We start from the raw sequence: 14,071 nt of genomic DNA, 5'->3' as shown, positions 1-14,071 counted from the left end.
CTCGAAGGTGTTGTAGGCAGATTTCTAGAGTCTGCCCGGGGAGATGATGAGCATGCAGACAGCACTTACTGAGCACTTCCTCACACACGTCTTTGACTCGGTCGGCAGGGAGACAGTTTGATGTAGCCTGTTCATTTCAGCTGACAGGATGCCACTTCCTGGTTACGCTTACCTCCCAGTGTGCTAGATGGCTGCCGTCAGAAAGTGGGGTTACACCTCGAAGTCCACGTGGAGTAAGGGAAGCAAAGGGTGGCCTCCAGATATAACCGATATGACCTCCTGCTTTCAGGCAAACTTTATTAAGGCAGAGGAGAGAGAACGTAGAATTGGACCAGGCTTCCATTTTATTGGCCTGGTCTCATAGCAGGATCCTTATGTAATCCAAGGAATGTCTTCCTAAGAAACTTTTGCTCCCCATTCCAAAATGCCCTCCCTTAACCTCTTATACACCCCAGCCAGCTGGTGGCAGGTGCCTGTGTGTGTGCACATGTGTGTGTGAGCCTGTGCTCCTGGAGAAGAGATGGAGGTGACAGGCTCACTGCGTCCAGTCCCATCCACTGGGTCAGGGGCAAACAGCAGGCTTTTCGTGTGAGTTTTATACACCCCACCAGCAGAGGGTGGTTTTCACTCTCCTGTATGGTACATGTGTTTGTATATATTTTGAAGAGGTGCTCAGTTGGCTCAAATAGCCAGTTCATTTCTTTTAATGATGACTGTAGCTCATCAAGCATTCACTGGGGCCTGATAGCTGTCGGGCAGTGCGCCGTGTGCTGGGGGCACAGAGATGAATAATACGCCTTCGCTGTCGGGGAGCTTACAGTACAGATAACTCCAAAATAATACATCAAATACTAAGCTCAATACGTACAGGGATTGCTTCTGGCATACATAGCCCAGCTGGAAGTGAAGAGGAGCCCCGTGGAGAATGATGCCTGACTGTAGGAATAAGAGCTACCCAACCGAGTCAGGCTGGGAAGCAGATTCCAAGAATATACACAGAGGCAGGCTTACATTTACCATCTCCTCCGTTCAGTTGAATGGTGTCGGTTTAACTTAATCAGTCAAGTCACTGTTTCTCTGACAAAAATGAACTTCAGTCTAGTAGCACAGAGCCTCTCTACCTTGGGGATAATCTCAGGCACTAGGGATCCTTATATCACTAGGGAGTTGTACGCACTCAGCTTGGGGCTTCTGGTGGTGTGGCTAAACTGAGGCCCAACTTCGGGATCTGTGTCCTGCTTCTTCCTTTGATCCTTAAGTGTTGCATACAACATTCTAAGTGTTGTATGAAAAGGCAGGCCAGCCTCCACAGCATACCATATAATGTACAAACATACCGTAAAATACACAGACATATACCGTACAAAACTTGCTGACAACTGGCACTTGTCAGAGTGGTGGCTTCCTGAAGGGGTGCGAAAGGCGCTCTCAGAAAATCGGGCCTTGGTGTCCTCCTCCGACAGGACTCTCAGGCATAGGTAACACCTGCCCTCCAACAAACGGAGATGATTCTTCCACCTGACTCCCTCTCATTTTGGAACCAAAAAGAAAAAACAAGCTCCCCCTATGAGGGTGGCAAAGATAGTGACCTGAGCAGCCTTTTATTAGTGTAACCCAGAATAGCATCATTGCTAATGCTCGGCATACTGCCCCTGATTGCCTTGTTCTCTAACACTCTCCTACTCCCTTCTGAACTCTCTGCTTTGTTCCCCTTTAGAATGGTGGCTTGGCTTGGAGTGATGATGCAGATGGAGGCCGAGGAAGAGAGATCTCGCGAGACTTTGCCAAGGTCTGTAATGTTTCCTTTGTGGTAACAAAAGGGGCAGTTTTGCAGTGGGTCGTTGTATCTGATCCCCAGGGAATGGGACAGGAGTGGCCTTTGAGGCACATTTGTAGTCAGTCATTCAGATGGCTGTGTATCTCTGGTATAAGACTTCCTGCACAAGTTGGATTTTTTTCATTGTGTTTTTTCCCCCTGGGGGCTTTGGGATTACAGCTGTATGAACTGGATGGTGATCCGGAAAGGAAAGAGTTCCTGGATGACCTCTTCATCTTTATGCAGAAGAGGGGTGAGTGTGCGTTATTTCAATTCTATGACTGTGTATTGAGTGCCTACTGTGTGCACTTCACACGTTGGCTTAACTCCTCCCCACAGAGTGCCAGAGTCTTAGCCCAGGAAGACGGGAGGCATTACTGCTGAATGGTTATGAATTTAGCCAAACAATTGAACCAGATTGAAGATGGCAGAGAGGGCCTTAGCAGAAAATGATTGGACCGATGATTCATATTTGGTCTTGCTTTTTATTTTATTTTATTTTGTTTTGTTTTATTTTTCATACTTCTTCTGACTGACTGGCCTCTGGAGTCATTTCAAATTTAAGTACATTTTTTTCTTAGCCTTGTAGCTTCCCCGGATATCACTCAGACGGGAACGTGGGGCTTCCTGTTGCCGTATCTAGCCCCAGAGAGGCTGAGAAAGGCCATTGAAAGGCCGACACCTTCAGTATTTGTTGGGAGGTTCGGAAACGACCCGTGATAAGGACAGGCTAAATCTTTTTTTCATATCCATTGGCTCTGTGGTTTTTGCATGCACTGGCTCGGTGGGGACATTTCTGCAGTTTAACTATAGGTATATGGATATTTGCTTTATAATGCACCTGCCTACTTCTCTCCTGCTCTTCTTTTAAGCTCCCTCACTCGCCCCCAACCATCTCACTTTTGTGAGATGGGACCGGGTTGCAACAGGGTTGAGCCCAGTGCCTCAACCGTCTGGCTTTATAGCCTCTCATAGCAACGGGTTCACCAGGAGGGCCAGCCCTCAGGAAGCGTGGCCAGGACCCCAGGCTCCCTAGGAGATGGTCCTCCACAGTCTGCGAGGCTCCCCCTTTGTCACCCTCAGGACGAAGCCTTGGGAGAGCTTTGTTCCCATCAGCCTCTTCTCCAGGACATATGTTGGACTGGCCAAAATTTTCTTTTGGTGTCTTTCTGTGTGATGGCTCTAGTAGCGCTTAGTTGTCTTTAACTTTCTTTGAAACAATTTTGTTAGGTTATATTGTGGCAATTGGCGTATCAGCCTGCATTTTTTAAAAAACTACCAAAATTGATGAATTTTTGTATACCCATTTTAATATTGAAGATGGAAGAAAATATACAACATTTTTGGCATATTAAGCTTTTTTTCAAGAAAGGTAGCCCTGGCTGGTGTAGCTCAGTGGGTTGAGTGCAGGCTTGTGAACTAAAGCATCACCGATTTGGTTCCCAGTCAGGCCGCATGCCTGGGTTGCAGGCCAGGTCCCCAGTGTGGGGTGTGCTAGAGGCAACCACACATTGATGTTTCCCTCCCTCTTTTCTCCCTCCCTCCCTTCCCCATCTCTTTAAAAAATAAATAAAATCTTTATTTCAAAAAAGAAAGGTAAAAACACAACTGAAATGCAAAAAAGGGGAAAGAAAAGAATTGTACAGTATATAGAGAAGGTACTGTGACTAATCAAATGTGTCAAACGTGGTTTGCGAAGTTTTGTGCTGGAGATGTCTCGCTGGACAGTGCTCCACCGTTTGGTAGACCAGTTGAAGTTGACAGCGACAGAGACCACTGCTATACCATGCAGGAGATGGCCAACATACTCAAAATAATCCAAATTAATATAGTGGTGAAAGTGAAGAATGTATATTTTATTTTACGGGAAAAACCACAGGAACTTCTGGGCCAACCCCAGACACCCCTTGGCTTTGGTATCAGCCCCTTCCCTGAGATTTTGCAGTGTGAGGCTCCCTTTAACCAGGGCCGGGCTCTGATGGCAGCCCCAGCTGCTAAAGACTCTGTCTGAGCTCCTCTCCCTCCCCTCTCATCCTCTGTCTCTCCCCATCTTTCCTCTTCCTTTGCCTTCCAAAGCCAGACTGCCTTCTTAGTACCTCCTATTACATGCCTGTTACTTACTTTGTCATTTCTTTGCTCACCAAAGGCAGTCGTGTGTTTTGGGGGGTTTGGCGTCCCACCCCATCTCCAAGCATATCAAAGCAGTCGAAGCAGCCCCCATTAGTTTACTTCTTGAGCTGTCGTCTAGAGCTGCCTATGTCGGTGAAAAACAAGACTATAATCCCAAAGGATAACATGGCTAGCAGCAGTGAAATATGCCTTGGTTGCACCTAGAAGGAGAAATCCACTCAATACTTCAGTCTCCCCTCCAATTACCATTTAATTATTCAGCAGCTCCACCAGCCCAGCTGGTGCAGACCAGGAGCTGCTCTCATCTCAGGGGCTGCTGTAGCAATGCAGATTTAATCAGCGCTGTGGCTGTCACTGCTTTATTTTCCACCGGGTTGTTTTCCTCCTTTCCCAGAAGGATTTTTAAAGGAAAATGGATGTTACATCATCCTGGCCAAGAGTGAGGATCTGTAATTGTTTAGTACAGTATGTCCCCGCTAGTTTAGGAGCTCCTTGAGGACAGCCACTTTGTCACTTCTTTGCGTCCCCACTGCTAACTCAGGGCCAGACAGGTTGATGCTCAGGCCGTAACGGGAGGCCAGCAGTAGAAAGTGATGAGTACCAAGTCTCCGGGCACTCTGCAGCGCAGGGGCTGCCAGGCTGCCATCTGGCGCATCTCTGGGTGAACCCAAAGCAGGAGTAAGTGATTCCCTTTGATTGCGTCAGTTCAGGTCCTGAGGAACCCTCTTCCTGTCTTCAGCACCGGTGTGTTTCAGTATTTGCCGGCATCACCAGTAAAGGGAACTGGCTGGGTTGGTTTTGCTGCTTGTTCATTACTCTCATACTTAACGGTTTCTCAGCATTAGCATATGAGTTCAGGGACTGGCTAATTCTTTGTTGTGGGTGTACCCTTCTCCGGTTGGGATAACAAAAAATATCTCCAGACACTGTAAATTTCCCTGGGGGACAAAGTTGCCCCTCCTGAGACCACTGCCATACACAGGTGGAAAAGAGGGTGAAGATCTAAAATTTCCTCAGCAGAGAAACTCTTTATGGAAACCATCTTATTTCCACTCCGGTAGCAGTATCTGAGGGCAGTGAGGTATGTCTCGGGCCATACTGTGAGAGCCCCTTCTGTGGCTGAATGCCAAAGGCAAGGGTGCTGGGCCCCCTGGGTTGGAGTATAAGGCAGGCCTCGGAGAGGAGCTGAGCCCCAGTGTACTGGGGTCATGGGAGTGAAGGGGGCCATGCAGATGGGAGGCAGAAATGCAAGGGCGTGCATGGTCGAGACAGCTGGAGGAACCCTTCTGGGTCCTGGGTGAGTCAGTTGTCACCAGACTGAAGAACACATTTGGCCAAGAAGTTAGCATTCCTACCTGTGGACACAGTGCAGTTACTGAAGTTAAAGTGCTGAGAGCGTCACCAAAGCTGAGACTCCAGGACACTTGATGTGGTGAGCAGTGTGAAGCTGGGCTGGAGAGGGGAGACTGAGGCAGGAGGACAGTGTGGAGGTGGTTTTCTTAAATTCAGTGATCTCCCTGGCAAACCCGTGTCTGATGATCTCCAGCTGGAGGGGCCCACTATAGCTGAATTCAAGTGGGCAGTTGAAGAGGTTTAGGAGCAAAATGCACTTGCAATGTGAAGCTTGCTATATTTCCTCTTCACAGAGTGGTAAACCCAGGGGCCCTAGACATTTGTGACTTACTTGCCATTCCCAAATTGGAGTGTCTGAGGTACTCAGAAGCCAGATCTTGTTGGCTGGGTCCAAGGGAAAGCCTTAGAGGCCTTGGCAGCTGGTCAGCAACAGGCAACAGGTCATCCTCCAGAGCTAATATGAGGGGTAAGTGGTGGATTTCACAGGAGCTACTGGAAACGGCCTGAGTTGGGAAGTCCTGGTGACACCCACCTGGCCTGTGAGTGGGGCTGGCAGCTTTGACATAGCCAGCCACACCTCAGAGGAAGTGGACGGGGCTCCCAGGGAGGCAGGACCCAGCAGGCTTTCCCAGAGACTGTAGGTGATGAACCTGCTCTTCAGCAGGAGGGGCCCGCTACAGCTACACTTTGTGCTGAGTCTTTGCTTACTTAGCATTTGGGCGAATGACTGTAACAGATGGGCCTGTTACAGTCATTCCCTCACAGCACCTTGGCGTCTAGGCCAGACCAGTGTGACTTGCGCCCTGGCGACCCTTTCCCTACCATCAGAGCAACCTGCCTTAGAAGGAACCCACGAGGAGGCCTAGGCAGCACCCAGTTGGGCTCACTGTCTTCCACCTGCCTCAGGAGGCGGCCATGAGGCATGTGGCAGGGGAGAGAGCTTTATCCTAATAAGTGTAAAGCCAGGGGTAACATGCCACCTTCCCCACGATCCTGAGCAAATCCTTCCCTTTCTGAGGGGCCATAGTTTGTTGATCTATAAAATGGGAGGGTTTAGTGAGAGTTAGTGTGGAAGTTTCCTCCAAGTTCTGTGTTCTGTATTACATGTTTTGGGTTGTGTCTGTTCAGCTACCAACAGAGAAGAGCCACCCTTGATGACTGAAAAAAGAAAAAAGCTTTATTAAGCAATTTTCTATCAAAATAGTTGTATAGCCCTGGTGCGGCTCAGTTAGTTAGAGCGTCATCCCGCAAAGTGAAAGGTTGTGGGGTTTGATACCCGGTCTGGGTGTGTGCGAGAGGTGACTGAGCAGAGTTTCTCTCTCACATCCATGTTTTCTCCCTCCCTCGCCCTCCCTCTAAAATCAGTAAGCATGTCCTCAAGTGAGGATTAAAAAATTAGACCAAGGATCCCCGAGACCACATGCTTCTCCCCCTTTCTTGCTTTTTCCTCTTTTGCTGACTGAAGCCCAATTGAATTAAATGATTTGGTGTAATTCTGTTCCCCCCAATGTTTCTCTAGAATGATTGTTTAGATTTCAGGAGCTCCATTTTGCTCACCTTTTGCCATATGCATATGCGTGTGTAAAATACGAGGGGGGACCCCAAGACCCAGAGTTACCTTCTGGAGGTCGGGCCCCTTGTAGTACAGGCTTCCCCCACTAGGTGAGTGTTCTAGGAACCCGTCTGTGTCAGCGTCCCAGTTGGTGTTGTTGTGAGAGGCTGCATTCAGCTTCAATGAAATTTTTTGAAGATTTAGCACATTTGCCCATTTCATGATGGGTGACTTATGAGCGTACCTGCCCACACTGCACTGAGTGTTCATCCGTTTTTTACCAAAAACAGCATCATCCCTATGCCCCACCCTCCCTAGTCACAATTTTTGTTACCTTGGATAACAAAAGCCCTCAAAGGGAAATGTTTTGCTGATATGGAAGAGGTGAAACAAAAAAACAGCAGAAGCACTAAAAGGCATCAAAATCGACGAGTTCAAAACCTGTTTTGAGTTCTGACTGGTGTGGTTCAGTGGATTGAGTACGGGCTGCAAACCAAAGGGTCGCTGGTTTGATTCCCAGTCAGGGCACATGCCTGGGTTGGGGGCCAGTTCCCCAGTGAGGGCCACATGAGAGGCGATCATACATTAATGTTTCTCTCCCTCTCTTCCCCTCTCTCTTCAAAAAAACTTAAAAAAACAAACCTGTTTAGAGCAGTGGGGAAAAAAAGTTTCAGTAGGTTTATTGCATCAAATGGAGAGTACTTTGAAGGTAACTGAAGTATGAACATGTAAGAATAAATACACAGTTTTTTATGAATAAGTACAGGTTTTTTTCAGGTACATGTTTCATTGCCAAAAATAGTCAAACAGTTGGCAGATAAAACTTCGTGGCTGATTGAACTCACTGTGAGTGATTTCTGATATGGCATTCCCTGGTAGATTTTCCAGGAGGAAGTCTGGTGGGAGGGCCTAATTTGGAAGTTTGATAAGGAAAGGCTTATAAACAATTCCATTCTTTCTTCCTCAGTAAGGGAGAAAAGTCTGCTCTTTTGTACCCTAGGCAATGAAACAGAAGTGTGGGCTCATCCTATCGGAAGAGGAGGAGGACAATAGTTTTACTGTTGTTTTCATCATGGTTATCCCGTGCACTTTGTAGAACCCTCTCAACCTGCTATCTGACCTGCTGCTCTCCACAGCTTCAGCTCCCTGGGGTAGGGAGCAGAGGTTATCAGCTAGTCATAAAGAATCAGCCTGCAGGTTAAGTGACTTACCTGAGGCCACTGCACAGATTTAGCACTTGGTTTCCTAACTGCCAGCCAGTGCTCTCTCCCTCTCTGCCTTGCCTTCGTGAAACTTGGTCCCTAGCTCCAGCAGCACTGTCACTCCCTGTGGGGGCAATGGATAAGCCTTCTTTCTCCAGCCTTCTGAAGCCCTACTGAGAATGCCCATCTGTGTCCCCAGGCCACTATTTTGTAGGATCTGATAGCATCTAGCAGATTAACACAGAGTCGACTTCTTTGTGCAAGGCCTCTCTCTCACGGAAGGGCAGATTCACAGTGGCACAAAGGCTGCCGTCTGTCAAGGCAAGAAGGCGCTGAGGTGAGGGGCACGGGAGACAGCAGGATCGTGCACACACCTGGAGCACCCACACACCGGGCCATCCTCTCCAGCCCGTGCCCCAGCTGGGGCACAACAGGCTGAGGAACCGCTTGGTCATGAGGAACAGTTTTGTACAGACCTCACCTAGAGAGCTGTCCTCCCTCCTCCTCCAGTTCTGTTCAAGGCTGCAGACTGACCTTGGTTTTTCCAAATGGACGGTCGGCTCTGTTTTTGTGTGTGTATATACGAAGAATTTACTGTGGGAAAAGGGCTTGATCTGCCTTAAAGTGGAATTTGAGTGTTTTTCTTCTGTTGTGTACTTATCTGTCCATCTTGGGCAGGGAAATGCTCATGACTTGCGTTGCTTTGCCTTTTGGTGGAGGCGGTTTCTTGTGTATTCTGTGTATCTTGCAGTAAATGGTCTGTGCTGTGGACACTCTTCCTAATAAAATAAAAGATGTTTTCTCTGTCAGATGAAATAGGCTTTGGGGCTTCATTTTCTAACTTTATCCCGAATGGAAGTCTAAAATGCAAATCTTTGTTTAAGAGTTAGCCCTTTGTCTGGGGCCTGATCTTTTCTCTCCCTGAGTGATCTAACTACTGTTGATAACACTGGTGTCTTTTTTCCACATTTAATAGTCAGGTAATATCCTGTAACTACCCAGCTATTCATGATAGTGGGAAGGGATCCTGATGTTTGAAAAGCATGATTGATTTGAATAGCCCATTTTTTTAAATTAAATTCAGCCTCTTCCCCTTCAGAATCTTTTATTAGTACTTCTGGCACTTGGTAAAATTGGGTTGATATTTTTCCTCCTTCGTTCCAAGGTGAGGTAATATTTGGTAATTTGTCCAAGGGACAAATTGGTGTAGGGAAAGTGTGAAATTAGGGTTTGGCCCACTTACACTGTGAGAAAATCTGCTGGGTCTTGAGAGGCTAGTGGCAGAGACAGCAGTGGAAGCTCAGACAGCTGTGCCCTGCAGGGCCAGAAGCCCTGCCAGCCTCCGACTCTGTCTCCTGGGGACTCCAGCCAAGTCTGTTGATCAGCAGCAAAGGAGAGAAGACCTGGCAGTCCTTCTAACTCCTCGGCCAACTTGTCCGGACATAGTTTTTAAAGAAGTAGACGGCACAGTCATAAGTAAAATTTTATTATCTCCCGCAGTAGAATACAGCATTACCATACTGCTGGACTTCCCCTAAGGCAATTCATTAATCTAAGCTACGGTATCGGTAAAGGTAATGAGTTTCAAATTAGCTTCCTGGGTTGTGGTACCTCTAGAACTTCCAAGTATTGCAGGTGGGAATACAAATGGCATAACTTTGGGAATCTGTTTTGTAGTATTCACTTAAGCTAAACATAAGCCCTCCCTATTACTCAGCAGTTCTGCTCCTAAGTGTACCCCTGACAGAAACAAGTGCTTACATCACAGAAAGACACATGCAAGAATATTCATTCTAGCCAAACACTGGAAAGGCCTCAAACGCACATCAGTAGTGGGATGGGTAAGTAAATGGTGCGTTGTCTATTGCAGGTGGGATGCCACACAGAGGACCAACCGTTGAGCAAAAGAATATACACTACACGATTCCATTATTGAACGTTATAGAAAATGGGCTGTGCAGTACATGTCAGGATATAGTTACCTTCTGGGTGGGCTGCGGGGGCAGTGGCTGTTGGTTGGGAACGTTTCCTGGGGGACTGGGAGTGCTCTCTGTTTCATCTGAGGAGTGGTTGCATGGGTGTGTGCAGAAGTACATGCGAGCTGTGTACGCATGATCCATGCACTACACTGGATGTCAGACCCACTCAGTGAGAAGTCAGGGTGGAAGGTTAGGGTGCCCTTCAGTCTCTTTCTAGGGTATTGTGCACCCTGCCAGACACTGCTCCTCAGTTCCTGGAGACAGGTATTTTCTACAAAAACAAATTGGGGGGTGAACATTCATTTCTCCACTTGTTCCTGGGGAGCAGGACTTTAGCAGGGAAATAATTAATATGCAGAGGGACTGACAGAAAGCCTGCCTGCCTGTCTGCCTGTGTATCTTCCCTGCTTAACCTGGGTCTTAACTCTTCCGGGCTCCCCGTATGGCCTCCCAGTATTATTGACGGGCTATGGAGATGATTCATGATCTTTTTCAAAGCCAAGAAAAAGCTGTGAGAGTCCTTGCAGGGCCAGCCATACCCTGAGTCCGGGCCCTTACCCCTGACCAGTCAGTAGGAAAGCAGCTGCCATGTGACTCTGCCTGGGCTCCCTCCTTTCTGATTGCTTCCGGTCTTCATTGGAAAGTATCCCTTCTCTTTTGGGGAGGAAGTGACCCTCCCTCAGCATTCCCACCCTGCCCCATCTTTGTTGTGCCGCAGGAGGCCCTCTCCTTACCTCTCCCCAGCTCTGTCTTCATAGTCTGAGTGGCAGGAAGGAGAGGCAGCCAGGTGCCAGGGAACCATGTGTGTTTGGCTTGTCTGCATGGGAAGCTCCTGATCACAGCTTTGGCCTGCTGGTGCCGGTACCGTTAGCATTCCCACCACCAAGGGTTAAAAGCCCAGGAGCTCCACAGCTTCCCTGGGTACAGGCCCTCATAAAAGCCTTTCCACTTAGCCTCTGGGCTGCTTTAGTCTCCCTGGCTGAAATCTGATAAGAGGCCTCTTTGTTGGGACTGTCAGTCTCCTTTATTGAGGAGGGAGCTGGAGAGCAGTGGCATTTCTTGGGGCTGGGATAGATAAGACCCTGGGTTCCTGTCAGAGGAAGCATGATTAATTACCCTCAGTCCTGACTCCTGCTTTGATTCAGTGACTGACAGTTCTCGGGCTTCCCTGGCAGGTGCTCACACCCCTCTGAGAAGCTAGATGGGGCTGAGATTCAGCCTCCTGCAAGGCCAACACTAGTGACCTGCAAGGGGCTCTGTGTATGGCTGTCTGCCTCCTTCCTGGTTCCAAACAAGTGGCTCTTGCATCCGTTGTGTGCAAAGGCCTGTCCCTCTCAGGTAAAGAGCCTCCTTAGTTGCAACAAGGCGCAGTCCAGCCCAGAGAGCAGTCCAGAGACTGACCCTTCCCTTCAAGGCCTTGAACTTAACAGATAGTCCTAAGCCACTCAGAACCCTACACAGAAGATCCCAAACCCTCCATCTCACCCCCCCCCAGGTCACCCTCCCTTTGGTAATCATCACAACTGTCAGTTTTTGTTTTAAGTTTTCATTCGTAGTCTCGTATGACTTCAGAACTGAAAGTCATCTAGTCCAAAATCTTCATCTCACAGATGGGGAAACTGAGGTGTGAATATGTTGCTCTCCCATCCCCCCACCTGGTATGATGTATTTTCTTTTTTATTCAGGCAGGTAAATGCTGCCAAAAGGCCGCTCCCCCTGCCCTGCCATAGTTGAGTCTCCTTGGCTACCAGGTTCATCAGGCATAGCACAGACTGCCGAGATAGGGGAGCCTGAGGATCTCGCCTGTCTCTCAGTTGTCAGGGGAACGAAGCCATGGTGGGCTGGTGTCCAGATCATCTGGGTAATGTGAGAAAGCCAGACCGTCATCCAGAGCTGGTGCTCAGAATAGCCTCCGTGTTGTTTCTGGCAGACCCTGGGAGCCACTTTCTGCTCTTCTGCAGAGGGCCGGCACCCTCCCCTCCCCCACTGGTCTCCGCAGCCACACAGGGCAGGGCTGGGGGGAGCAGGACTCAGGGCCACCACCAGGGTTCCAGTACACCCCTCACCTGGGGTTTCTCTGCGGAGGTTCTGGGAAGACGTCCCTTTGGGTTAGGCTCACAGCCTTGGCTGTAAACACCACTTTGTCTCTTCTTAGCTTTTCAGGCCCTGTCTCTACCTGTGGTTTCCTTGGCCCCTGAGTGCTTCTCAGCTGAATGCAGTCACACTCTGTGTGAAGATAAAAACGCGAATTCTTTTCCACATCTATCTACAACATTGTTTGTCAAGCAAGCCATGTCCGATGGTTAGACGTTAAGTCCAGTGACTACTCAGAGTGAATTTGTAATTCTGCCTGGGGAGTTGGCCTTCAGAGGCCGTTAGAACCACACTAGAAATTCTCCTGGTGTAATGCCAGACAAAATCAGGATGAACAGCCCGGTCACCCCGTCCTGTTCTGCTGGCCTTGCCCCCGTGCACGCCGTTTCTAGAAGTAAAACACACCCTTCACGTTTGATTCACCACCACTAGAGAGGCTCACATGAACATAGTGCAAACTCTGACAGCTCTTCACAAATGGAGCTCAAAACCATCACCTTGTTATAGAACTTGAATTCCAAGAGCTTGCCCACTCTGGGCCTCATTTCCTTAGTCCGTGTAATAATGAGTCTTCCAGGGCTTGAGTCAGGAAGGTGGCTCCTTTCGGGGCTGTCAGCAGTAACACAGCTGGTGATGGGTCCCGGCAGACCCAGCACAAGCCCCGGGGGAACTGTGGTTAAGATTCCCAGTTGGGTTACCATGGAGCTGGTTGCTTTGACTCTTAAGAAGTTTTTTTTTTTTTTTTACAAATCTGCATAGTAGCTTAGTTTATTGAATACTATGAGGTATAATATTCCAGCCATGGTGAAGGAAAAACAGTTACCGCCTTCAGAGATCTGTAGTCCTCCTGGGTTACCGGGTGAACATCCATTAAACAATGAGAGAGTAATTATATGCTGAACACGGAGGCTCATAACAGAACTTTTGTAAGGGAGGACATCCACGGGAGCCAGGGTAGTGGGAAAATTATTCCCGGAGGGAGTGAACATCCAAAGCTAGTGCCAGGAGGTCTTGTGCAGGAGCGGGCATTTAGTTCTGATGAGGAGGGAGGTAGAGGAGACATGAGCTTAGTTTTGGGGGTGATCGTGAGGAGACGGAGACCCAAGTAGTTAGTGAGCGAGCTGCTGGGTGTACCAGAAACACTTCATGCCTTCTCTTTCACGGAGTGTCAGGGAACTCAGTCATGAGATTGAACCTGTGGGCTGGGGTGGGTAGGCAGTCGGAGTCTTTGTAGGTTTCTAAACAAGGAAGTGAGGAATATGGTAAAGGTGCCAGTTGACTGCATGGATGAGAAGCTGCTGCAGGCGTCTGTTAGCCAGCCAGGGCCTGGTTCAGCGTGGCAGCTGCAGACTGGAAAGGAAGGCACCTTTGCAAGGTGCCTGCAGGAAGAATCAGTGGCACTCCTTAACGATCTGCAGGTCGGTGATAGGAGGGGAGACGAGGAGTCAGTGCTGCCTCTGAGCTTCCTGCCTAAAACCTCAGTGCAAACACTCTGACCTGGAATGAACAGGTCACACATGTGAAGATGTCCTGGGACCTTCTGGAAATGTAAGCTTAGGAGGCCTCTGTGAGGGGACCTTGGAAGTGGTCTCCCTTGAGTCTCTAGGCAGTGCCATGGAGGGTGCGAACCTGCCCAGGTCTTCAGTGTGCTTGGGCAGACAGACCTCCAGAAGGACGGAGACCTCCGTTCTGTCCTGCCAAAGACTGGGTCTGCTGCATCGAGCTCTTGTCTTAGGATAGGAGTAAGGGCCAATGTCCGGAACAGCATGGGGAGGAAAAGTTAACCATTGTACGAGCTGTGTCTTAAAGTATACCAGCAATCCTCTGAAAGTTTACCTATGAATCTTGGGATCTAACTCTAGGACCCTTTTGTCCTTGACTCTTCAAAGACCAGCTGACCGAGACAAAGGCCTCGGAGGCCTCTTGCTCCCTCCCCACACTGAGA

General features: G+C 48.8%; 1 protein-coding gene across 4 annotated transcripts in view; it reads left to right on the top strand.

The window, feature by feature from the left end:
- The window catches only part of ARID3B (AT-rich interaction domain 3B), a 50,142-nt gene that overhangs the window by 26,825 nt on the left and 9,246 nt on the right, over positions 1 to 14,071 (top strand). For all 4 annotated transcript variants that reach the window (XR_008390015.1, XM_037134537.2, XM_037134536.2 and 1 more), the window contains exons 3-4: positions 1,718 to 1,789; positions 1,997 to 2,069. Coding sequence is in view for 3 of the 4 variants with exons in the window: in XM_037134537.2 (XP_036990432.2) it covers positions 1,718 to 1,789; positions 1,997 to 2,069 (145 nt within the window). In the remaining variant the exon portion in view is untranslated. The remainder of the gene's footprint in view (positions 1 to 1,717; positions 1,790 to 1,996; positions 2,070 to 14,071) is intronic.

This window comes from Artibeus jamaicensis, unplaced genomic scaffold (genome assembly GCF_021234435.1).
Source record: "Artibeus jamaicensis isolate MK-2021 breed Jamaican fruit bat unplaced genomic scaffold, CSHL_Jam_final scaffold_286, whole genome shotgun sequence".
NCBI classification, from domain to species: Eukaryota; Metazoa; Chordata; class Mammalia; order Chiroptera; family Phyllostomidae; genus Artibeus; species Artibeus jamaicensis.
The sequence above is the reverse complement of the archived record's forward strand: the minus strand, read 5'-3'. Positions and strand labels throughout refer to the sequence as shown.